Below are 27,428 nucleotides of genomic sequence, written 5' to 3'. Positions count from 1 at the left end.
AACTGGCATCACGGTGACTACACATGACAAGCGCCAGTGAATTCTGTGTTGATAAATGCAAAGTAAAAGACAACTCAAACTGAGGATGGGCAAGGATAAGTGCTAAATTAACTACTGTTCCCAAGGAAGAGATCTTGGAGTTGTTGCCAATAATTTTCTGAACACAACAGCTCAGTAGCCAATGGCAGTCAAAAGGGTGGATATAGTGTCAAAAAGTACTAGGGAGGAAACACAGAGTAAAGGAGAAAACATAAAGCCAGAGTGCTCACGTCTTGAATCTCTTACACAAAGCTCAGCAGCAGCCTCAGGAAAAACTGAGGCTCTTCAGCTTGGAAGAGACACCCCGTGTCGTGAAAACAACAGAATTCTACAGAATCAGGAATGAGACTGCAGGACGTGAACAGAAATTGGTAATTCTTTATTTCTCATGTCAGGAAAACTTAACACCCCCATGTTTTTGCTGCAGTTATTAGGCAGCAAGCCTAAAACAACAAAAAGACTTTCTTAGAAAACACATAATTAACTTGTGGAACTCATCGCTACAGAGGCCTAAAGCACAAACACGTCCAAATAAAAGCAAGTTCATGAAGGACAGTATTGAACACAATGGTTTGGATGTATCTTCCATCCTATCAAAAGCAGGATTTGCTCTATTTCTCCTACTCTCTTTAGATGTCTGCCACTAGTCCCTGTGAGACGGAGAACAGCAGACAAAGTTACACTGTCTAACCCAATGTAGTGGCACTTACATACCTCTTGCTCTTCTCGGCCAGTCCAAATCTGAGCGTTCTTCAAGCTGTCATACAAGGCTCCTGTTTTCCTCTCCAGCCCCAAAAGTGTTTGCTTCTGAGTAGCTATTATCTTTAACTCTCCTTAGCCAGACCAAAACACTGACAAATTAATTACACTCATCAGAGGTAATTATTTTATTTAAAACTGCAGATGGAAAAGAAATTGAGGAGATGGAGAGTCCAGCTACCAAGAAGTGCAATACATTCTTTGCTCCTGATGACCAAAAGCACATGCAATACTGGCAAATAAGACAGTCTTTGAGCAACAATAAACAAGACGAGCTAAGAACAGAAAGAGCTGGTGTCCAGTGCTGCCAGGATTTGGCAGCGTTCTTGTCTTCTGTTTATAGAAAGTATAATGGCAGCATACAGCCCTTCCAGGGACTGAGCAGAGGATTTATGCAATGACTGCACTCTATAAACCTGCTTGATGTGCCACTTAGCTTTTACAATGCTTTACTAAAACCAGAGACAAATAGGACATCGACCTTACACCTTCTCCCTTTCCAAAATATTATTGCAAATGACACAAATCTGATGAGCCTATCAGCCTACCACTAAATATACCTTGTTCTCAAAACTCCTAATGCTTCAAACTAGAGTAGAAAAATAGAAGCGAAACAGGCCATCCCTAAATTTAGACTCTTTTTTCATGTACAAATAACTGAAGGTGAAAGCAAGGCATATAAGCATTTAACCAGTTGATTCTGAATACAGAGATACTTTTAGATCTTTTAAATTATTTACAGGCCTAAAAGGGTGGTCAAACATGAAAAATATGTCCAATTATTAAGAACAAAAATAAAATAAAAAATAGATCATGCTTACTTTCCTAAAAATACCAACAGTACTAAACACACATTCAGCAAGAGCAAATGCCTGAATCTACAAGCACCTAAGCAGTGTTTACACCAAAAGCTCTCTCTCCTTTAATCCCCATTCTCATTTTGCCCAAATGTAACACATCTTCTATTTTAAAATTACTTTGCTGCACAAGGACAGTGTGAAAGTGTGCCTGAAATTACTTACTCTCCTACTTGCTCCTTTTAAAACAGATTGAGAAAAAAAATAAGCAATTTTTTATCTTCAAGCAATTCCATTGATTGACTCATGACCATTAACAACATTTATAGCTCTGTAAATTATAATCAGGATAATCAAATCCTGTGCTCCGGGGTATGAGCTGATCACCACAGGAGCTGGGAAGAAATTTTCTCCCATCTGCTGCACTGCACAGTTGTATAGGTGCATTGTTGGTACGATGGAAAGTTCACCCTGTGTGAATGCTGGTGGCAGAATATAAGGCTTTGAATGCCAAAAATGTCAGAATGACAAATTCTGTGTGATTGATGAGAAATCCCTATGAAGCCTCCCCAGTCACTGCCAGGCTCTGCTGCTGTGCTATGTGCACGGACCACGAGACTAGCGAGTCTATGACTTCCAGGACAGTCTAGACAACACAGCTAAAGCAAGGCAGACAGAAATAGAGAAGCATCTCTTTCCTCTAAACTCTGAATTTTAATTTCTCTTGTTGTAAACAGGTCCTTGACTGACTAATCTTACCCCCAGCAAATATAATTTGATTTTACTGTAGCCATATATGTAAACATAATATGAGAAAATCATGGCATTAACATTATTAACTACTAACAAAATTATATTCCTCAAGTAAAAGCTGGAACATAACTTAATTTAATCTAATACATTCCATGCACACAGACACACACAGACACACATATATACACTCACACCAAAATAACATTAATTTAAACATCATGTTTCTGAAATCCACTAATCTGAGGTCAGTATATATAAGATTGAAAACTGCACTTAAACGGGATTTCTCTGTCATTCTATCATATTTGTCTGTTACCATAGGACAATACTAAGCACAAATATTTCAGAGAAATCTGAAATCAGGAGAAATTTATATTTCAATATCCCATGTAAAATAACAAAGTAGAACTAGGAGTTTGCTGTGCACGCAGGAGCAATACCAGCAGTAGCTGTAGCCCAACCAAGTATCATAGAGCTTTAAGTGCCAACTTTAAACTGCCAACTTAAAATCGCTATCCATAAAGTTATCGGGACACACACACGAGCCCCGCAGCAACGCTCTGCAGACCCCTAACCCTGTAACCTCACTGCAAGAGCGCAGGAGATGGCATTTATCCTCTCCCTTAACCATGAGTGTTATATCTGCACACGAACCACCGACTATGTCAGAAGGAAAAGGTTGAGTTGGTGACCAAAATCCTTGCCAAAATACTGTTTTAATGAAACATACTTCTATTAAGCATGGGTAGAGAAGCTTCACTACTGGCTTAGTGATTCCTCCTTACAGACAACACTCTTTCTGCCAGGAGGCTCCAGCTTCTCTGTGAGTCAATGTCATGGGGAAAAAGCTGAGACCTGGAGTTGGTCTGTGTCAATAGTTTTGCTAAACACAGGGTTGGACCTATCACATAAATCTGCATGGTAAATTTGAGACAAAAATCACAAGGGCGTGCCTCTAAAGAAGTTGCTGAAGAGATTGCTCCATACTGGCTTGAAGATACACATTCAAGCAGCTGAACACGAGGTACCTGATCTGTAATGTTTTAATTTTGTTCCTAAATGTTCACATTCTCTATCTCTCCATAGAAGTGTTCATAGCAAATCGTGGGTTTATGTATACTTAAAAATACTTCCCCTTTGTGTCTGCAAGACTACTTCAGACTAGAAAACTCACTTAAAAATTATATTAATTTCCACATTTATGTGACTGGCACCAGGGCAGGGAGTGTAAGAAAACAGGTATGACACGGAAGTCTTGGCATCTGAGTGAGTACCCCAGCTTTTGAAGCAGCAACTGAAACACATCCTTCTAATTAAAAATGATTGTTTCAAGAAAAACAGTATGTACTTAAGAACAGTGTTTCAGGTAGTTCACATAATATTGCATAGATATACTCTGTACTAAAGTTTTGTTATAAAAGTGAAATTAAAAAAACAGTCTAGGTATGTGCACGTATAAGTAAAGAAGTGTGTGTATGTGTGGGTGTGTAAATACTATATACCCAGATGCAAACCCGCAATGCATTGAGTAAACCTCAGCTCTATACCTTAGTACTCAATTCTGAGTCTGGTTACCTTCCGGATTGCTAAGTCTTTCTAAATTAGAACAAGCAATTTCTCTTTGTTTTACCTAATATTTGAAAATGGCAAAAAAGTCCCATGGGTCACTGAAAATTATCCCTTCATTCCTGCCGCCTGTTTCAAGTCAGTCAAAACATTCCAGACTTCAAAAGGGGGCTTTGCCTGCTTAGGCCATTTTGGTGTCCTTCTATGCCCGGCCTATGAGGGATTGGTTATTTGGATAAATTAGTTTGTGGAGCCTGCTGGCCTTCTAGAAGACCTCAGTGTCTGACTGCAAATTAGTTCTACCGAACATGTAGAAATCCCTGGGCAGACGAGAAGAAATAAATGGTGATAAAATCTAATATTATGATGTTTGTAATGCGATTTTATTCTGCTCTGTAGCTTGTAAGCAAAGCTAATGTTGAATTAAAAATTTTAAAATATAAAAATGTCCATGAAAGCACAAAATCAGATCAGTATCCGAGTCACAGCCGAGAAGGCTGGATGCCAACTTTAGAGTCAAGCCTCCAGCAGGAATCTTTTTCAAGAACAAACAAAAAACCTCCTGGTTTTCCACAAAATCAAGTAGGTATTTACATTACGGATGCACCCCCGCTTAAGCCAGGAAGTCACACAGTTGAATTCTGCTGGAGCTTGGGCTGTGAATAAACTGCTATGCAGTCTTTTAGTGCATAGTTGTACAACTGCCTAAGGAGAGTTTATCCTTAAGGAAGAAAAGTCAGACAGCCAAAACTAACAAACATGGCTCCTCGAGCGGAACAATGGTCCAGAAGACCTAGTAAAAAAGAAAATAAACTTCACTGGCAGTTTGCTTTTTACTGTTAAGGGCTAAACTACAACTTCATCAAGACTTTCAAGAAGGGACTTCATGCAGAACAGTATGCATGCACGTGCTGGAAACAGTCAGATGGATTGTGTATTTTTTATATACCCATTTTTATAAGGTGATCTAAACATGCCTCACGCCATAACAAAGACAAAGATTCACCTCTCTGAGGAAAAGAGGGTTTGTAGCTAAGATCAGTGGTGGTTCGTGTTGATGAACCCAAACGAAATCCGTGCAAGGTCTCCATCCTGCTCCTAAAGCTGAGACCATAAGGTCAGCGCTGATGTGTGCGTGCGGAAAATGCACTAAGAGTTATGCTGGCGGTGGGATTAGTTTCCAGTATCATTGGCAGAAAATTACAAACGCTCATTAAATATAAGAGTTACAATGAATGCTGTGTTTAGGCTCTGGTTCTGCAAAGGTGAATATGCCCAACACTACGAGCTGTGGGTAGAAGTACTTGTGTCAGTGCTGCAAGCATCGTTGCCTACGGCACTGCAGGGTTTCTGCCACCGATTAGGAAAAGTACATTTTAAGTAACAAGAATTCCTCCGTGGTGTTATTGCAAACCCAGCTGAATGAATAGTTTGTAGTGAATAAGGTATGCTCTTCGAACTGCCCACAAACAGCTTACAATTTTCAGGAGTATTTTCACTAAAATGTTTTTAAAGAAACAATTCTACTAATAGTTCCTGATTGAGCAGTTACCATAGACTGCCTAGAAGCAGCTCATTTCAATTTGAGGAATTTAAATACATCAGCTAGTTCCGGCTGTTCATTATTTTTGACACTTCCCAAGTGTTATAAGTGGGTTTTGTGGTTTATGTTTCCAATATCCTACCAATTGCAGATAGAGAGGGGAAGGGGAGTGGGCAGGGTGTGGGCAATTACATTTTATAGGCTCAGCTACAGATTGCAGTTGCATGGTGCTTGTTGGTTATTACCTTGCAGAGCTTTCCAAAAAGGAAGCGTGTTACACATTTCTTCAGAATAGCGAGGGAATGCAGAAGGGAGTGCAGTGCTGTCCCAGCCTTTGAGAGAAACTGAGGTAGCACCAATATACATGATTTTCACAGGTGACGATGCTATGAGTTTTCAACCAAAGGTAAAATACTTGTATTTTCACCCATTTTCCTCATAGATTTTGTTCCCTAATGTGACAGCACAACAAACATGCTGTTGATGACACTGTTCAAACCCGGAGGCCGTGTCTGGCTGTCACAAGCCATGCCCGCAGGCCCTGCCATGCCACCTCCGTGGCGGTGGCCTCTGAAACAGCTCCCGGGCTGGAGAGTCACGCCGCCAAATCCCAGATTACCCTGAAACAAAATGAACTTTCTAGCCTTTCTGGTAGTGAAGATAACCTTGAAAATGTGAAGAGAGTGTAATCTGATGCCTCAGTAAGACTGCAAAGACCTTGAAACAAAGACGGAGAGATGTGAACTGCCCCAGCCATCTCTCTCTGGGCCCCATGGACTCAGCATTTCTGTGGTCGTGGAGTCTGGCGTTTTTCCAAGATTCCACAGAATCTCGCATGTTTGCTGCAAAATTCATTATTTTGCTGCAGCCAGGTGCTGGATGTTTTTTGGTTTGGGTTCCCCCCCCCTCTCCCCCCCCGCCTTTTCTTGCTCAAACCAGCTACTCGCTCTGCATCTTTCCATTAGCGGATGTACGAGGTGAATTTTTGGTGCAAGTGCCGCTCTCTGATACACGGCATGGGGTAAGCAGGAGAGTGGTGTCCAGCAAGGAGCAGGGAGGAGCAAGAAGTTGGAAGTATGCAGCCAGGCTGCCCAGAGCGCTGACCGAAAGCTGAGGTTTGGGGGCTGCGGGAGGAATTGGAGAAGATTAACTGCTGAAGCAGACTACAAGCACCTCCTTTCTTGGCTCATTGGGTACTTGGCTTATTGGGTATACACTGTTTGGATCTAACTTGACTGCTGAGGGCCTCAGAGTCTTCGCTCTGTTTTCCAGACGGGCGAAGTCCATCATCAAAAATACTCGATGCTGAAAATACTTCTTGGTGTACAATTTTGCAATGAAAATTTTCAACTGTAAGTCCGGACGGGGCAGGAATGAAAGATATTTAATGCTATGTAATAATCTAATACCGCAACCAAAGAGAGACTGATGGGGAACAAATACCCTCCCAAATACTCCCATAGGGTATAGTAATTGCGGAAAACATGCCAATATTTACTTGTGAAAACTTCCTGTTGCTGAATCTTGCAAATGAGCAAAAATATGCACTATTTTAAAAATCAATAGCCAAATTAAATAAAATATAATGCCTTCTTACCTCTACAATGCCCTTTTGGAGACTTTTAAAAAGTTGCCATTAGAGTACCTCTAACACATGTGTGAGTATACCTCAAGCATATCAAGCCAGAATCTTCTGATTATCAGGGTTTGTTATGTTTCTGGGGCTTCTAGAGGGTTTCTAGGGCAATACATTTATGCCAATGCCAGCTTTGGGAGTGTTAGAGATTTAGCCTACCACAAATATAAGCCACAATAATTTTACATCAATTTTTTTAAACCAAATTTGTATAAGGTGTACTGCAAGCCATTGTCAGTTTCCTTACAATCAGAATTTCTCTAACATCCAAACTGAGTTCTCCACGTCAAAAACATTTAAAACAAGATGTGATTTTTTTTCTTTTCAGGCGTGCGTGAGCAGTGGGATTCATTGCAAATGACTGGCAGGCAGAAAAGTCCCCTCAGGATGGTGAAGAACAGGGCTTACAAACTGAAACAGAGATTGGAGCACTAGTATATCAAATCTGGCATGAGATGGCACCCTATGCATGGCACTTCAAATGTAAACATGTTAGCTATGTACCAGACTTGCAGATTTCAGTAGCAAGCCAAACAATACTACTTGGCTGGTGTTTGCTCCAAAGTTGGTCAAGTGAAGAAGTACATCCACAGAAGGATCAGTGAGGTGAGCGGCACAGCATTTGGACAGTCTTTGAGTTGAAACAGCCCAGTCATTGAGGCAGCCCAGTTGTAGGAACAGAACAGAACAGAACAGAATAGAATAGGAATAGGAATAGGAATAGAAATAGGAATAGAATAGGAATAGAATAGGAATAGAATATAAGTAGATTGGAATAGAATAGAATAGAATAGAATAGAATAGAATAGAATAGAATAGAATAGAATAGAATAGAATAGAATGGAATGGAATGGAATGGAATGGAATGGAATGGAATGGAATGGAATGGAATGGAATAGAATAGTTCAGTTGGAAGGGACCTACAACAATCATCTAGTCCAACTACCTGACCACTTCAGGGCTGACCAAAAGTTAAAGCCTGTTGTTAATGACATTGTCCAAATGCTGCTTAAACACTGACGGCCTTGGGGCATTGACCACCTCTCTAGGAAGCCTGTTCCAGGGTTTGACCACCCTCTCGGTAAAGAAATGCTTCCTAATGTCCAATCTGAACCTCCCCTGGCGCAGCTTTGAACCATTCCCACACGTTCTATCACTGGATCCCAGGGAGAAGAGCCCAGCACCTCCCTCTCCACTTCCCCTCCTCAGGAAGCTGCAGAGAGCAATGAGGTCACCCCTCAGCCTCCTTTTCTCAAACTAGACAAGCCCAAAGTCTGTAGCTGCTCCTCACAGGACATGCCTTCCAGCCCTTTCACCAGCTTTGTTGCCCTCCTCTGGATGCATTCAAGGACCTTCACATCCTTCTGAAATCGTGGGCCCCAGAACTGCACACTGTACTGAAGGTGAGGCCGCACCAATGCTGAACTCAGTGGACAATCACCTCTTTTGACCGGCTGGTTATGCTGCGTTTGATGCACCCCAGGATGTGGGTTGCCCTCCTGGCTGCCAGGGCACCCAGATCACTTTCTGCAGGGCTGCTCCACAGCCACTCCTCTCCCAATATATACTTGTGCCTGGCACTACTCCATCCTAGGTGCAGAATCTGGCATTTAGACTTGTTAAATTTCATCCCATTAATCACCACCACTGCTCCAGTCTATCTAGATCCCTCTGCAATGCACCTTGTCCCTCCAGAGAGTCAACAGTACCTCCCAGTTTATCACTGAGATTTCTGCTTCACTGACAAATTGGGCTGAAATCAACAACCAATTTATTACCACAGAGATGCAAATTAAAAAAAAAACCACCGCTTACAAAGATTCAAGAACTCTTACGTTAGCTTGATAAAACATGAGTGGAACATCTTTAATGGGTGCATATATCATTAGCAAACAAGCTTCAAAGCCTTTTTTCGACTTGGAAAGAAAGAAACTGAGCATCAGTGACTTTTCAGGCAGGATAAATACACTGATATCCTCTATCTAGCCAGCCTCAGATTTGTGGTATGCTTCTTTCTCAGGCACCTAGTAAAAGAAAAGCAGGAACAGATGGAACATTCAAGTTTGCAAGCACAAGTTTTCAAGTCCATTCCTACAGAACGTGAACCAAACACGATGGTAACATTAGCACCATTTCTCTGGATCATGAAAGTGTTGCTTAGATGCTAAAATCCCCTCTTAGCTGTATGAACATAATAGAGAGCAGAAGTTAGCCTACTGGGCTTACTGTGGTATCCTCTTGTGCACGTTAACACCGATGGACTGCACTCCCATATGAAACATCATACTCTTTCTCATCTAACAGAGAAATCTTGGCCAAAGACAGTGGCAAAGGACCTACTCCTCTACTCTCTCATAGTGCTGTCTGATAAACTGTTTTCATTTTCCTTTCTTCTCCTGGTACTTCCTCTGTTGTCCATCTAGCTCTATTTCCCTAAAACATTATACACTTTCAATTCTCAGCTGCTGACTAGAGCTCCTCCCTTACCCACATGTACCTGAAATTGCTTCCACAGCATAGTTTGCATTGACCAGTTCCAAAATTAAAGTACCTTTCAACTGGCACTTGTAGAAAAGTTTTCCTTTTTTCCTGTGGACTACCATCAGGTTTTAGGAGTTGCTACATGTGTTTGGGCTCTTAAATCCCAAATAGCTTTTAGTTTCTGTGTTGTAAGTGCAGAGCGTTAATCTATCCCTCACCCTCTCTTTCTTTCTTGCGTGCACACACACAGAGCAGAATAAACAAAACCACTGCTTACACCATCTTCTTTATTTTCACTAAGACTATTTTGCCTTCTGACTACTGCTTTTAAGAAATCTCCATGTTGGTCAACTGACTGTTGCAAATACAGCAGTTTGTCCAATTATGAATGAATTAAAGAGAGACCTAATTGTAGGATTTGATTCCCCAGTTTACTACCCCAGTTTTAAACCTATCCAATGATGGGGCAATCAGAAGAGTCACAGCCCACAGTGGTACTTCTGCCCTGTGCCATATACCTTTGGGCTCTCCAGTCCTCACCGTTACAGAAGCTTGAGTGCCTGTGCAAGCAGCAAGGCTGTTCAGCAGTTACTGGTTTAGATTTTGATAATCCTGATAGCATCCATGACTACCACCCACTTGGGTAGTGCAAAGGGAAATTCTGAGCAGATGAAGTATTTTACAGGCTCTCTGGACTAAGTGGTGAAAAGAAGGAATGGAATGAATAACCCCAACAGGAGTGCTGGTGGTGCCAAACCATGAACAAATATTTCCCTTAATACTCCTGTTATGTTAAGTGACAGTTACATTTGTCATTACATACAGCTCCAGCGTGTGATTACCCAACCCAAACCCACTGCGGCACATGAAGCCCGGGCTATGCCGGGCGTACAGAGAGGCAGTATTGCAGTGGAAGCCACAGAAAATCCCAGCAGCCTCGGGAAAAGGCTTTTCATGCATAGAGGAAAGCCTGATGCCGAACAGAACGAGGAGCGGGCCTGGGTGGTGCTGAAAGCTCTGGGACTGCAACTGCAAAGCGGACCATCCCATCCCTGTTTAGCACCAGTCGGTAACCATGGCCACCCCTTTCTCTAGGAGTAAATTGGTCCTTTTCACACATAAATACCCAAACGTACACATAGAGACAGGCTGGGGAACAAATGAACATTGGAAAATAATCAAAGCCATATTGCTTCAGACAGTAAAAACGACACTAGGCGAGAAGTGTAACAAAAACACGCAACACAACAGGCTTATTATTAGGTGGCTTAGTTCTTTCTACTCTGTTGCTATGTGAAAAACTAACAAACACAAGCATCGGGGAAACTGGATATTCAAGAGGAGGAGTGAGAGATGGTGCAGAGCATTGTCAAACGTAGAAAATAAACCAGAAAAAAATGCAGGAAATACATCTAATCAAATTTACTAAATAATACGTTTTGGAGTTACTTTACAATTGGTAAAAATAAGGCAATTTCAACGTGCACCGTTTCTGCTAAAACAATCCAGAATAAAAACGTATATGTAGCATTTTGATGTTCACTGAGTGCCAAGAATGATATCACAAACTAAACTAACAAATCCATAACACACACTAATCATTTGACCGTGCATGAAATATTATTAACCACGTCTGATAGTTTGCAAAATTTCTTACTATTGTGACTTTATAAATGGGCATTTACAAAAAACAACAATGCTGCTAAAGATTTTTTTTAAGAAACACAAATTTTGCTACTGTTCATAAGACTTGGCAGCTAGGAGTTGCACCCGCTTCTCCCAGAAGCAGTATTTGCATATATTCACGCAGGCAAAGAGAAGCAACTTCAATTAACAAGATGAAAACTCTCTAATAGATCAAAATGCTAACAATATAAATGCAGCAAGCCAAATATTTCTTAAAGAAAGCAACAACCATCATTTTCTGATATGAATCACTGAAGACAAATATTTTTAAATCTATACTTATTTTCTGTAGCGTTAGCATAAGCCTCCACCTCTCGATGAATGTCATCATTCACTGCTCCCAATCGTTAAAAGTGCGTGTAGCTTTCTAAAACTTTCCAGCCACTTGGTTGCAGCAAAAATAATTACCACTTTAAAAGCCGTAACTTTTTTTTCTCAGGGCTGACAAGTTGTTTACTTACAGATTTCCCATTTATTCCCTGGGGGTCTTCCATTGAAGATTTCTTCTTCCAAATTATATATGGGCTATTAGTTACAGTGAGGTTCAGACAGTCCTAGTACACACACACACCTGTGGAAAAGACAGTACCGCATAGCTGTATTAATTTGTTGGCATGAAATTAAGAGCTAATCTTTACATCTGCAGCTTTCCATTAACTAACAAGTATTCACAAGTTGGGAGTAGTTATCTTCAATGAATTGAATTTATCTTAAAAATAAATATATAGCTGAGCTGTTTATTGCAAACCCACGTGAGCCAAAAGCAGGCAGCGAGAGCCCTGTCGTGTTCACTCGCTGTCGGCAGACAAATAAAAGGCAGCCAGGAACTCTTCTACTGACGGTATTTCTGTGCCAACAACACATCTCTTTTTCTCTTTTTTTTTTTTTTTTGTGAAGTTCAGCCTCTCCTTGATATCTATCAATGTCAATTGTACTTTAATGCTAAGAGGAAATAATAACAAAGAAATATGATGGTAGACTGAGCCAGGATAAAAGAGAAAATCCACAAAGTTTTCAAAACGTTGCCCTCAAGCTAAGGATATTTTTATACTAAATCTCTTCAAGTTTACATTAGGTCACAGTCCTAGCCCCTATAAATTATAAATATGGGATGCTTTGTGTTCTCTCACCTTTGGAAATGGTGTTCTTTGATGTTAAAAATAACACTGAAGCACTGAGATGAATTAACAAAGGTTTACCTCCCAAACAGACATCAATCCAAAATATGGTTTCCTTACGGAGACAATTTACTTTAGAATAAAACTATGTGACTGTCTTAAAATTTAGAATTAATCATTCAAATAATTCAAACAAACTTAACTAAAATCCTCTTTAGAAAAATTGGCTTTAAAAAAAAAAAAAAAAGACAGGGGGCAAATGCAGTCTCCTAAAGAATAATAAAAATGTGAATCTTGGGTTTTTAAGTGTCTGTGTATATATATGCCCTATATACACAGAGATGTGAATAGTACTTTGCTTATCCATGACAAGTGAAGATCCGATGGCCTGAAGATATTCAATTTGTATTAAAACCACTCTCCGTATGAAACATATATGTGTATTTTAGGATCAGGATCCAAAATCTTATTCTGCATCTTTCTACCTGAATGGGATTCTTGCAAGACATTAAAAAAAAAAAAAAAATCCCTTCAAGTCGATCGTTCTGTGCACCATAAATCCATACTGGACACTACTCATTGCACAAATTTAAACATTAAGAAAGTGTTAACAGGTCCGCTCCACACCCTAAGGAAGATGCTAATACAAACCATGCTTCTGTAATGCATCCACTCCCTTCTTTCTGGGTTACAACTGAGAGATCTAATCCAGTCCCACTCCTGCCGAGAACAATGGCCAATCTGAAACATTTCTATGAAATCAGGGTTTGGTGGTCATATTTGTTCTGACACCAGATTATAGGTTAGAAAATTACTCAAGGCTTTAAAAAGTGACAAAGTTAGGGAGGGGAAAGGACAAGAATTTCCTCTAACTTAAAATAAAATAAAATAATAATAGCACAGAGCAGAAGAAAACAGTTCTCTCAAAATGCCCCACTCCTAAGCAATGACTGACATCTGTTTCAAAAACTCTTTTATTGCAAAACTCAATAAATGGAAAAACCACACAAGCTGAAAGTCTGCCACTTCAGCGAGGGAATAAAATGGAGCCTTTTCTAATGGAAAAATATTCAAAAGTCAATTGATGTAATGCTGGTATGTGAATGACCTGACAGCTTTTCAGATCAGCAGTGCTCTCTTTACTAATGGAAAGAAAACTTCACCAAGACTGGTAATCGTCTACATTTAAAACCCATTTTCTATTAAAGCCCATAAGGAAAAAGCATATATGTTTTAGCGTATATCATAGTTCAACCATAATTAGACGACCTAGCTTGCAGAAGCTGCTGTGGCGAACATTCTCTCTCTCTGGGAGAGGCTCCTATAACACACCAGCACCAAAAGAGCCCACTATTGCATATTCTCCTCCGACTAATTCTGCCCCTCCAAGCCATTGCAAAAGAGATTCAAGAAATGGTCCCATATATACGCCCCCCCCCCCCCCAATGTTAGGGGTAAAGACTTGTCTTGCTCAGCAGACACCAGAGACTTCTGGCAGCAGAATCAAGCTAGCAGTAACATAAGGGCTTAGATGTTAATACAGAACAGCTGATTTACAATGTAATTAAGTAATTTTAATTTAAAATATTCAACTTTCAAACAAGAGTAACTTAGTTGTCCTTATTATAATTGTCATCTTAGGTTATTTTAAACTTTTAGTAAAGCTTTACAAAAACTAATTAAATTCCCTTGAGTTGTTAATGTATCAACAATGACATTTAAATTACATAGAGTATCTATTACAGAGAAGTTGTTATATGCAAAATATGCCACCGAATATGAGGGAAACTACTTCAAATTATTGAAAAAGACAAGATCTAAATTGAAGGGAAGTCATGAAAGTACATATCCTCTTTTATTTTTCTCTACTAATTTTGAAGTCATTTGCTTCGTTAAATATTATTATTATTATTTTATTAAATATATGATGGTAGCAGTTATAGTCCAAGCAGCTAAAGAAGCACTATTGTACCAGGCATGATAACCGGCAGCCCCCTTCTCCAAAAAGCTACTAGCATTTTAAAGGGAATAAAAAAAAAAACCACAAAGAGCAAAGAAGTACAGAAAGTGGTTTACAGGGGATTTTATTCCCTTCTTTCTGAAGCGTTACCGAACGCCGTGCAATTTTCCCCGCACATACGGATCCGAACGCGCGCCTTTGCAGCCAGGCGCAGGGCGGTTGCCAACCGCTCCCCGGCCAGGCTGCGGAGGTGGCCAGGAGCTTCAATGAGCTCCTCGTCGTGCGAGGGCTGTCCCTGTCTGAGCGCCCACTTCAAAACCTGACAAAAGCGAGTGGGAAACAGATGTTAAAAGCAGTCAGGGACACTGTGAAATAATCTCTTGGGGCTGGACGCTACCGGCGGAGGGTGATTTCTTGCACGGACATCGCCAAACGCAAGGTTGACCAAAAGGTAACTGGCCACGGCTGACTCCCAGCACCCACAGGCACCGATGTTCTAAGGGCAATGAACCTGATTTCTTACTCTTGCCGAGCTGTTCTCCATAAAAGCCGTGCTCTGCCACTGATACCCACACCTCAGAGCCGTCCCAGGGCTGCTGTAACGTGTGTTCAGCTGCAGTGAGCCCGTCCTGAAGCTCACTATGATCACAAACAGCAGGAACACACAATACCTTGGGCTACCTTCCCCTTTCTATCACCAAGGAGAAGGGATTAAACTTTTTTTCCTGTTCCTGCACCACCAGCAAAACTGCTTCTGTCGTAGAACCTTCTGGTTGATTACACCATTGCAAGATCTGCAGTGAGGTCACTTTTAGTGTCATCGGTGGATACTGCTTTGTTCTTATTTTCTTTAAAAAAAACCCACAACAAATGTTTGCCAGACTGATCTCATGAACTGGTAGGATTTTCTAGTAACACCTAAATAAAATTGTTATCTCCCCAAATTGTATTTCCCTCATTCTCTAGAAGATAAAAAAACCAACAGCAAAACATAAAAGCCACACGTGCTTTATCATTTGGTAGGGAAAGAAAGAAAGAGGTTATGATGCTGGGCAAAATGGTCTTTTTTACCATTTAGATGATAGCATGTGGTATTTTACAGTTAACGTTAGGGAACTTTATGGTTTTGATTTTAGGTGCTATATTTGGGAAGTTTCCTTTTTAGTGCTTGGTAAAGGCTCCCTACATTCACTCCATTCCCAGGTAGGTCTCTCGTCCCCCACCCCCGCTTCCTTTTAAGGTGTTAAATTTGGCAGATAACCTGGGTAGCATTTAGAAAACAATTATTTCCAAATGCTAGGAAAGAAACTTGCCAAGTGCAACAGCTAAAACCCAAAAAGAAAAAGAAAAAAAAAAAAAAGGAAGGAAATAAAACGGAAGAGGGAAAGATATTTTTAAAAAATGAAATTTAGTAGGAGCCTTTCAGCAGCTTTACAAACAATTAACTCCAGCGCTGCGACTGAAGACCACCTCTGATTTAGCCTGGAATGCCTGCAGATGCAGTACAGCATCCTGCCTTCCAGCGAGTCTCGGGGCCACCAGTAAAACGGATGGGTGCCCAGATGTGCAGTACCTAACATGCACATCTGCTGGAAGACATCCCACACCAAGTGCCGTGCTGACATGGACCTAAACACAGACTCTGGGCCAGCCCCAGACCTCTCTGTGGGTACGCAAGCCTGCAGGTAACATACTCTGCACAACAGCACGGGAGGTAGGTCACCGCTTTTGCATCCCCATAAACATCCGCGCCCATCTCAACAGACCTTTTTTTTCCAATACCACCGAGCAGAAATGCAAGAAATGTTAGGAGTTGTGGCTGGAGTAAAGTTGCAGGAGACAGGGCTGAAAAACTTTGGTTTTATTGGTTTATTGGTAAGCTTTCCTTTTTAAACAGAGAACAAGCACTCCAGTGTACTGGACAAGCACTTATAAAACCAATGGCACTTACGCTCACTGTGATGTCTAGGTCAGCATCATAATAATGTCATTCTTTTTAAGTCAGTAATATAAATTAAATATCTAGATTTTTTTTTTTTTACTAACTGGATGTTTACTTTTAACTTTAAAATAAAGAGAAAAAAAAGTGATTACAAACTAAAATTATGTTGTTTCCTTAGTATTTTTAATCTCAATGAAAATTAACATTTCTGGTAAAGCAACATGAGGTCTCATCTACCTCCACAGAAATCTCACTGGGTGCTGGACCAGATTAAGAGAGGAGACACAAGAGCACAGGGAAGAAAGACAGGAATAAGGACTATAACCACAAAGAACACATCACAAGCAAATTATATTAATGACAGCCTGGGTAATACATCTGTACTACATTTTGAATCTTGATAGTATTTCTAAAATTGCTACAACACCATAAGCCTAAGTATGTCTCAAAGAAGCCATATGTAATAGAGTTTGTGTCACATCTCTCCCATGTATGATTAAGCCTAAGAAGAAAAAGGGGGTGTTGACAACAGAAGGACCACGATACTGGTTCAGACCAACAATCCTCCTGGTGCTGTCTCCAACGATGGCCATAAATGGGACACAGAAGAGCAAGAACAGAACAAGCATGTGCCATTTCTCCAGTATTTTCCCAGCTTCCTGCTATTCCTGCTCAGAAGATTTCCTGAGCCTGACAGAGTTCATCTGTCTAGCAAGCCTCAGTACAGCTCTTTCAAGTACTTGTCCATCTTCCTCTTGAACCCACGTAAACTTTTTTTTGATTCCTAACAATGCTGAACATTCATTTTGAGGGGGCCATTACCGAGAAATTTTCTTGGAATTATCTTTGATGCCGAGATCTCATTTCTGAATGACGAGAGTCAGCTCAGTGCCCATCGCTTTCCACATACAGCTACAACTATTTTGCCCAGGGTCTGGCAGTTTACGTTTATCTCTGCAGAATTTCATTTGTCATTTTATTGTCTAGTGACGTGTCTCATAATGTCCTTGTGCTATTCTTCACAGCCTGCTCTCATTGCTGTTCACCTTGTTCTCCAAGCCGTTTATGAATAATTTGCTAATTTAAATTGCTAACCTGGAATATCTTCCATTCAAGTGGAAGCAACCTAGAAAAATGATTGAGCCTGATTACACAATTATTCAAACTAAGCTTTTGGGAGAAAGTGGAGTGAGAATAACAGAAAATTCCCACCTGAATAAATAAATAAAGGCAAAAGGTGTTGGCATGTTTCTCAATGAATGGGAATCTGCTGGCTGCTGAATTCAGCAAGCTCAGAAGAGCCCTCTGGTCCCCTGATGTTGGAAGAGACGTAGTCAAATACAAAGAAACCTCTCCCAAGGTGGAGAAAGAAACCTGACAATGTAGTCACCAAAACCCCCAAAGCGTCTTGGAAGGGCAAACGTTTAAGACTGTAGAACTGCAAATATGAGGCTAATAAATTGCCATTGCTTTTACAAGTTCTAAAAGCGAAATATAACTGCTCCAGAAACTGTCTTGATAAAGTCTTTGTGTTGCTTTCTTCATCTGCCATGGTCAGGAACAGTTTAAATTGCGAACAGGACTGAGGCCCTGGTGAGTATGTGCATTGGGTTCCAAATCTGGTGCCAGCGACGGCCGGATTGCTGAGTGCATCTCCCTGGCAGAGGCACCCAATAGGACACCTCTGTCAAGAAGCTCCACAAAGGGCCAAAGTGGGAGACACACATACATATATTATTTTAAAGCAATAATGTTATTCTAAAAGCACAGCTCTCCAAACACAGCAAAAGATCATATTTTTCGTTGAATACTAAATACACATGAAAGTCAAACTGTAGAACAACGTTAAAATTACACTGGCAACTTGCTTGCCAGAATTTTTTTTAAGTGACTTACAAAACTAATACGATGTTTAAACTACCCAGTGGGATCAACTTTATTTGTATCTGAAATGTAGGTTGAAACTGTTCAGCAAAGAAACACATTAACAGTTTAGGACAGGAAATAAAGAACATTTTTAAGGTGAAAGCATAAGGGAAACTTATGCTTTTAAAAATTAATAAAATTACCATTTACAATGTGAATTCTGTGCCTCAAAAGAGGATTAAACAGCTTTGCTCTTAGCATTCCATGGAATCTTTATTCTCAAAAAGTTACATGAATCCCTAATTTCCCCAGTTTTATTCATGTATCATTATCAAAGAGAACAAAACCAGAATGCAACGGCCAATTCCTTTGTCACGAGTTTTTTGAACAACACATCCGTTTTCTGCTTTGTATGTGTCAAACACACTACAGAAGGTGAGGGGACCCACAGATTAGCACTATTAGACCAAGTGAATGGTTAATAAAGAATATGAAATACATACAAGAAAAATATTGAGCTACAAATCATAACATGCAACTGGAATAGTTACCAAGCTCAGGAAAGAAGTGTAAAATGCTTTAAAAAGCTTACTTTCAACCCATGTGGTTCTGTACAACATATCTAATGAGTAATGATTATATACGTGCTCTAGGAAGCCCTTCTATACCTATTATAAATTTAAATTAAAGGTAAGGCATTACTTATTATTTTACATGGGCTTTTAAAGTAGTTTGTAAAATATATGCAGTCTATAAAAGTTTGTGGCGTAACAACAAACAACTGCACTGCTTCTGCACAATTCAGTGCACACGAGTAAAGGTTTGCTAACTATAATTAATACAAGTCACATGTAAAGATTTTAAGGTTTACACAGAGCAATTAAAAGTAATTTTCCTCTAGATGAAATCACGTTTTAATCAGGGAGGGGTTTTTAACTTTTATTCATTTTTTTAAAATAAATCAGATACAATTGAGTCTGAAATTCTAACAACCTTCATTAAAGCCGAGGCTTCCCCCAAGCTAGGAAAAATATTCCAGTAAGAAACGCTACCAGCAGTATTTTCAGCAGGGGAAGCCACAGTATCCCACAGAGCAGAAAAATACACCCAGATAGGATGGGTTAGAGAAAGCATGGTTGTGTGAGTCACCTCGGCTATGGAAAGCCAGCGCTCAGCTGGGAGACTCACAGGCCAAATTCACGGCATCTCCCGGTGCAGGGTAGGGTCAGCTGAGGCCCCGCACTCTGTGAGAACCACCAAATTGCCTCTGGACTCATGCTAATCATAGGAGCACGCAGCGGCACTCGTGTGGCACAGAGCCACAGCTCCGGTGTCTCTGCCCGAGTGGCAGTTCCAGTATCCACAGTGGATCAACCACCAACTGGCGTTCAGCTGAATGTGCGTACCAGTGACCTTCCTCACATCTTCGTCGGCAAGGCAAAGGATGCTGCTTTCTTATTTACCTGCCATACGATGAGAGAACTTCCCTGTCTCTCGTGGTCAACCAAAATTTTCATTGGTAAGTCACTGCATTCACATACTGCAAGAAACATCTTACTTTCACCCTTTACAACAGATCAACTGCTAGACTTCACATTTTCCAACTACAAATACTTCTGCTTCCCATCATGCAGTAAAGGTGTGAGTTTCCCTAGTAGGCGCATCTATGAGAACAGAAGAAGGAAGACAGTTCCTTTCTTTTTCCTTTCAACCTCTGTTTAAAGTGCAAGTGAAAGAGCATGGATGAGCCTAAGCCTGAGAAAACCAGAAGGCTGTGGTCACTGAACTGTCGAAGTTGTCAATGTGAGCTCCAAAGTTGTCAATGTGAGCTCCAATGGGCTATTTAAAAGCACCACATCTGGTTAAGCATTTATAGCCATTTACATTCGTTTGCTTGTTTGTTTGTTTGTTTTATACTGCAAGCACCCTTATGAAGGACAGTAAGTACCCAGCTGCAACTTCAGTCACCTAAATACCTTTGGAAGTCTAACCCATGGTGACCAGCAATACCAACAATTCACTAACTAAAAGTTAATTTTAAAAGAGAAGTGATACTGTGTTTACCTAACTATGATGCCAGCTTTCCTTCACCTTTCCATGCTACATCGTCGAGCTCTTGCTTCTCAGGGGGTAATCCCAGGGATGGTGCTGCCCGGCTCCCCGCAGGGCCAGGCCCGCTCCGAGGGGGTCAAGGGAGGAGGCACTGGCTAGGACCTCTCTTCTCCAGCCAGCAGTCACTTCTTATGAAACTAAAACCTCACCAATAAATCTTTGCCAAATTTGGACAATTGGTGTGAATATTACAGGGGAGGAGAAGGAAATGGGTGTAAGAGCATTCATAGGGCTCTCAGTTCCTTGGAAAACAATGCTAAAAAACATTTTAAAATGCTGGTTGGTTCAACTTTGTCATATCTCTTGCTCGACAGATGACATTCTTTTCCTCTGATTTCTGCCAGACTCTGTTTTCATGAAAATTGATTCAGTAACTCATCATTTTTAACATTATAAAACCTGAAAACTTAAGGATTGACAACCTTAATAAATAGGTTCTGCTTACACAACTACGCAACGATGCATGATGTGTTCTTTGTCAGAAAAAAATGCACCAGCAGTATTTAGTTTCAGTTCTCCATGCCTCCAAACTGCATCCACCAATGAGAATGAATTTTATATACATTTATGAAAAAACAAAACACACAAGGGCAAAACAAGGGTTGAAGTTAAGTCATTAAATCAACCTTTCCTCTAGCAACAGCTGCGCTTCTTACAAGTTTGCTTATCCTAATACTCTCGCAATCTTTTTCCCCACCACAGCTCAAGATACAACTGTAATTATTGTCATATATTACTGGCTATAGTAATAGATTAAGTCTGAAAAACATAACAGACAATAGTTGTTATCTACAGAACGTTATTTTTACAATTTGTTATAAAAGATGAATTATTGTTTCGTTTATCAAATAATGTTATATCTAAGTTAAATAATATTTCATAATAAAGGAGAAAGCTAAGAATGAGCTGCACTAATATTCTGAACATGTTTCACTTTCCTTTGAGAACAGTATAACCTAAAAGCTAAAAAAGAAAAAATTATTCCTGCAAAACCATGCAATCCCCTTCAATATTCAGATGATAAAGAGCTCAAGCTATTGAGCTGAGAAATTAAATTCAGAAATTTCAGGAATTAGGCCAATTGCCTAAAGTGGCAGTAGGTGTGACTCGCTATGGAAACAGCATAGGAAGGACAGAGAAACAACTTCGACTTGGAAAAGCTTTTAAGAGCACATGAAGTACCCAGCTGTGGCCTCCTTGATTTTAAGGACTTTACACACAATTTCCGTTCTTATAAATAAAAAGAGCTTTCTCCTAGCTCACTTCATTATAAGGGGAGCTGCAAAAATGCAGACCCACCTCATAGGGTGGGAGTTCACCTCCGTGATTTTTCCGGGCAGTCTGGCACGGCGGGGGCCCTGGGCGGGCTGCGGTGGGGGTGTTCGCTGCCTGCGCTGCCTGCGCTGCCCACGCTGCCCACGCACCCACCCGCTGCCTAGGGCTTGCCCTGGGTATGGGCAGCAGCTGCCCCCCCAGGCTCCCCCAAGAATTGCCCCTGTGGGTGCCTCTCCCAAGCAGCCACAGCTTACGGTCACACCAGCAAATCCGGGCAAATCTTTCTTGGTCCAACCACTAAAGCCTTTCCATGGTAGCTTGACCTGTGTCATAGAACTCGATGGTAAATTCTCATTTTACTTTCTACGGCCATGCAGTAGGATTAGCACTCTGAGACAGAGTGAGAAGAGATGCTGTGTCACAAAGAGGTTAAAGAAAAGGAAAAAAAAGTAAAAGAGCATTAAAAGTGTCCAGACATTTGAGAAATCATTATCTTATGATGTTTGATATATCAGATTAAACATTCAAAGATAAAAAGAGTAAAAATGAAAGGAAGGAAAAAACTCAAGCCTCTTAATTCAATTTAATCTCTTAATTTTGTATCACTCTCCCTCTCTTTCTCTAAATCTACCAGGAAAGGTTATTTTAAGCAATAATATTTATAGATTCTATAATTAAATAATTGAATAAAAAAAGCAAAGAAAATAACCTAAAATTCTCCAAACTCAGAGGATGCGAGAGGCCCCCAGTTTCCAGCTGACTTGGAGGAACTGTTCAAATGACCTTTGAAGATTTTAAAATTCCGCTGCCAGAGTCCATCCCTCACCTTGCCCACAGTGGCAGGATTTGCAGTGCAAGGAGGACAGAGCCACAAACAAGAAAAAGAGTGACTTGCTGGCTCCTTTTTATGATTCAGTTTACACGGGAAGATGCAGCTAATGAAGAATATTAGGAATGAAACATCAGGCCTAGAATAAATAACACAGCTGTCAGGAACCAGTGACTTAGTTTCTACTTACACGGTTGTAAACATTTTTATCGATGCTATTACAAATTCTGCAATTCTGAAGATTGCTGAACCATCCATAAAGACTAATCTATACATTTTAAAATTTTGTTCAAGGACGCAGATACTTGCAGTTTACTTTACGCTGAAATCTATGGTAGAAAAAAATGTTTGCAAGCTAGGACAAAGGTCTGGGGAGAGGGTAGCCAGACCAGCCTTTAGAAGACGTGCCAGCTACCTCCATGAGCTGCAGTCCTCAATTAGGGGCATTTCCATACATATTGCCCTTCTGTCTCTTATTTTCTGGTGCAGACAGGCTACCTGCTCCACGACTACTCTGTGATCCTACAACTACCCTCATTATGGTTCATGCTTACACAGCTTTTGGCAGAGAATGAACAGCTCTAATCTGGAAATTGTTTCATAGGGACTTTCCACACACCACACTCTCTCTTTCAAGAGCTTCTCACAGCACTGAATGACTGATTTCTCTTCTTATAACCATATTTTTATTTTAAAAGACTGTGGAAAGTGTGAGTCTTCAAACATAGTGACTGTCCAGTGCTGCTGTTCATATTGCAGTTTGCTAGAGTATATGTAACCATGAAAGGGCTTTGCCACTAAAGTCAATGTGCACTACTCTTCTCTTTGCAATTTAAATGCAACACTATGTTCCTTAGAGCCTGAAAGGAAAAGAAAAAAAAAAAAAAAAAAGCCTAATGTTATATTTTAATAATTGAAGGAAACTCTGATCTTTGACTTTGTGACAGAAAAAACCTGCCTATTTAATTACAGTTTTAGAGAACAGAGTATTTCCAGCACCAAAAATAATCTTTACCTCCTAGACCAACAAAACAGACCAAAATCATCTCCTAACTAGCTATATCCAACGACCTTTTCGAACGGCTTAGGTGACGGCGGGCGAAATGAAAACCCCGGGAGGCGAGCTGATGAGAGGGACACCCGTGGGTGTACCCCTTCCCCGCCGCCGATACTCGGCACTCTCCTCGTCCCGAACGAGGTGCTGGGATGTGGGGAGAGCGGAAAGGCGAGCATCCCTCCTTCCCTCCTGCCTTCTCCCGACCCCCCGGAGGCAGGCTGCCAGCCCGGGGCACCGGGCAGCGCGGGGCGCGATGAGGTGCGGGCGGTGGGATCGCCGTCGGTGCCCCGGCATGGGTAGCCTTTCCCCGTCCGTCGGAGGAGGAGCCGCCCGCTCCTCGCTGGGGGCCTGGACACCTCCCCTAACACTTGCCGTGCTCACAGCCGGCAGGCCCCAGGGAAAGGGGTGAAGGCAGACACGCTCATCACAGCGATGCCCGTTGCCACAAAAATCACGCGCTCAGCGGAGCCGACGGGCCGAGGCCCATCCGGACGCTCCGCAGCGCCCGGCGACCCCCGGCCGGCACCGGGGACTCCCGCGGCGCCGGGAGAGCCGAGCTCTGCCGCCCCTTCCCCTCCCACCCCCCCGAGGCTCCCGCAGCCTTGCCCCTCCCTCGCCACCGCAACTCCCGCGGCTCTGCGCCCCCCGCGTAGCCACCTCCGGCGGCGCAACGCCCGGGGCTGAGCCGGCGCGTCCCGCCCGTCCTCCGCCGCACCCACGTGTCCGGCACCCCGCGCCGCGCCGGCTCCGGGGGGCGGGCAGCGACGGCCCCGGGCCCCGGCTCGGCACGGCTCGGCACGGCACGGCACGGCACGGCGCGCACTTACTCCGCGGGGCCTCCGGGGCGGCGGCGCGGGCCCGGCGGCTCCCCAGGAGCGGCGCCCGGCGGTAAGTTGCGAGGAGCGCGGAGCCGCGCTGGGCGGGGAGGGGTTTCGGGGAGGCGGCGGCGAGGAAACTTCCCCGGAGCGGTTCGACCGACCGCCCGCCTCCTCTTCCTCCTCCTCCCGCCGCCGCCGCCGCCTCGCCCGGCGGCAGCACCGCGCCTGCCCGGCCGCGCCACCCGCTGCCCCCCGCTGCAGCTGCTTTCGACTCGCCGGGGCACACCGAGAGCGTCGCTGGCCTCTCTCCCTCCGCTTTTTTTTTTTTTTTGCTTTTTTTTTTTAAATTTATTTTCTTTTTAAGAAGGAAGGTATTATTAGAGAGGGGAAAGATGGGTCCTGAGGAATCGCGGGTTCCTGCAGTGCTGCGGGGTCGTGAGGGATGGCTGCAGGTTGAGCGCCCCAAACCTGGCTGGCAGCGCCGTCGCTTTCGTGGCAGAGCGGGGGCTGCGGGGCGGGCAGTCGGGGGGTACCTGCGGCATCCCCGGGCCGCAGGGGGTTATCTGACACCGCTCGGCACCGCGCTGGGATCCATCGCTGCCCTTGATGGAGAAGGCAAAGAATGAGTCAAGACATCAAGGACAGCGTGGGAACACCGCTCTGGGAGAAGCTGTGCTACGCATATGGCACCTGACCCCACGGACATCGGATTATCCCTAAAACCAGAGCTTGTGCACATCAGCCTCTCCTCATTACCTACGAAGAGAGAAAGCATGGGTCTGATTCCTTGTGTCTTATACTTCAGGTATGAAGTCAGTGCAAAACAGTGGTAGAACGTTCTCTTTGCTTGTCCATCCTGGAGGTATGAACTTAGTGCATGAAGCATGAAGCACGGGCACCTGAGCCTGACCTAAATGAATGCCCCGCTCAATTTGGCAAGCTGGTCCACACATGGAAGCAGCACAGCCACTGATTTTTTTTTTTTTTTAACCTGTACTGTAAAGATGAACATTGCAGTCCAGGCCTCCTCTTCCCTTTCTTCTTCTTAAACCAGAAAGCAAAACAAAAATGTTGCCATTGTTTCAAGCCCTTCCATTTATTTCAGACACTTCTTTGTCTTCAGTACATACTCTTCTGCTATTTTCCTTTCCCAGCTCTTCACAGTCTGCCTGTATGCCAATTGCAGAAAATAAAAAACATATCTCTACCTTTGGAGAAATCAAAATTATGTTCCCACAGTCATTTGATATTCCTTAACAATACACAAACAACGCCATTTAAATCATTAGAATATCTAGATGTTTGTCCTGAAGGACCCCAATCACTTGGAATCCATTCTTACTTTTTAACAATTTAAGGGGTTTTTCTCCCACTTGTTTCTTCTCTACTGTAACAGTCCTGTGAAAGGGTGAGAGTTAACTAAAATGTTAAGCATGGGGCCATGTACAAACATACTGACAAGCTGAAACAAACTGTCCACGCTCTTTGGAAGTTAATCCATTAGACCATATCTTGAGTTACCAAATATGGGATATTTATACGTATATTTTTAAAATTTTTCATTACACTATTTCTAGTTCAACTCAATGTTAAGATATTAAACAGCACTTACTCTAATTCCCATTAAATTCAGTAGCCAAACTCACCTTGACCCATGATGATGGGAAATAATGGATGAAACTACCTCAGCTGAGCATTTTTATACTGCAGGGAAGCAGATTAAATTGCCCTAACATACCTGAGGGGAGAATGTGATCTATGGGGTTGTAAAAATTGTGCTCCACAGATTATAAGAAAGACTCGAGAGGTAAAGTCACAGGTCCACTTGCCCCATTCTAGTGGAATATGAAATGGAGAAGAGCATATGTGGATCCATAAAAATCTCTGGAAGCCAAGAGGAAAACAGGATCTCCACAACATACTTTCTCCTGGACTCATGGAACAGATGTTTGCAGCCTAAATTCTACAGTGTACAGAGCAGTTTCTTCAGAAATTCACAATCTTTGACTGAACAGGTCTTTGACTATCCAGTCTGTGATGGAGCCTCTCTTCAAAATCAGGTGTAGGGCTGAGCATATGTCCAAATTCTGTCCTTTTTCACCTAGAAATCTTACCTGGTAAAAAATCAAAGATTCATATCTCCTAGGTATTTACTAATTTTATGCAAGTATTAGAGTATTCTAAAAACCTACACATAACCAAAATATTTAAGAAGGTCTCTGCCAGAGACCATCTAGGACCCCAGGGATGCTTTTATTTTTGTGGGGGATACCTCAGAATAAAATATGAACTTTGGCTCCAGCATGAGGGTAGATGTTGCATAGACATGTGAGAATGCTGGCAACACAGCCCCAAGGAGGATCATGCTCTCGTGAGAGCCCTGAGCCTACTTATGGAAGTAAAAAGAGTGGACCTCCTTCTTATAGAAAGCCCTGGGCACTATGGCAATGGGTGATTTGAATTGTCTTGGATTTGATTTTGCAGTGTTTCTGTTGGCTTTCCCCTTCTGCAGGGTTTTGAGCTGTTGATGTTGTGAGAAGAATCAGGTGAAGCCTATATAATATTTAGGCACTGAGTGAAAAAATCAACATAATTACTGTTCACAATAGGTGATTGATAAACACGGTTTATAGATCAAAATGTTTAAAATAGCACTCAGGTGGCCATCCTACTTCCTGGAGTCCAGTCTCACAAATTCTCAAGCATCTGCTGTTGCCACTGGAGTAAAAACAAGTTGTGAAAGCTCCCTCTCACCCCAAGAGCTGTCAGGTCACCTGCTGCCATTATCCCCTTATCTGCAGTAGAAACCTCCATAATGTGGCTTATACGACCTATAGTGTCATCTAAAACCAATTTGGGTCTTCCTTATATAACTAATGAATTTCAGTAGGAATAGCAAGAAAATGTATTAGTATTGACAACTCAGAACCCTGAAATTTGGATGACCAGTGTCTTCGAGAACTGACAGTGGTTCCAAGGTAAACAGTTTCTTTTCTGTTATTCTTTCACTCCTCAAAACAAGCACCTCTCCAGATCTGAGAGCTCCTGGCAGGTATGATGAATGGCAAATCCTAATGAAGGCTATGGTTTGGCCAGAAGTGTTAGGACTTAGCACACTGTACAAATTCTCATCTGAAATAGGAGTATCAGGAGCCAATTTCTTGAACATAATTTATTCCAGACACTAGCTG

General features: G+C 42.1%; 1 protein-coding gene across 5 annotated transcripts in view; it reads right to left on the bottom strand.

Moving 5' to 3' along the window:
• The window catches only part of EYA1 (EYA transcriptional coactivator and phosphatase 1), a 169,773-nt gene extending 145,165 nt beyond the window's left edge, over window positions 1–24,608 (bottom strand). For all 5 annotated transcript variants that reach the window (XM_075743908.1, XM_075743899.1, XM_075743901.1 and 2 more), the window contains exons 1-2: window positions 24,247–24,608; window positions 11,722–11,831 (exon numbers count right to left, since the gene is read on the bottom strand). In XM_075743908.1, the coding sequence (XP_075600023.1) occupies window positions 11,722–11,754 (33 nt within the window). In that variant the 5' untranslated portion in view covers window positions 11,755–11,831; window positions 24,247–24,608. The remainder of the gene's footprint in view (window positions 1–11,721; window positions 11,832–24,246) is intronic.
• Between the last annotated feature and the right edge of the window lie 2,820 nt (window positions 24,609–27,428).

Source organism: Balearica regulorum, chromosome 2, assembly GCF_011004875.1.
Source record: "Balearica regulorum gibbericeps isolate bBalReg1 chromosome 2, bBalReg1.pri, whole genome shotgun sequence".
NCBI classification, from domain to species: Eukaryota; Metazoa; Chordata; class Aves; order Gruiformes; family Gruidae; genus Balearica; species Balearica regulorum.
The sequence above is the reverse complement of the archived record's forward strand: the minus strand, read 5'-3'. Positions and strand labels throughout refer to the sequence as shown.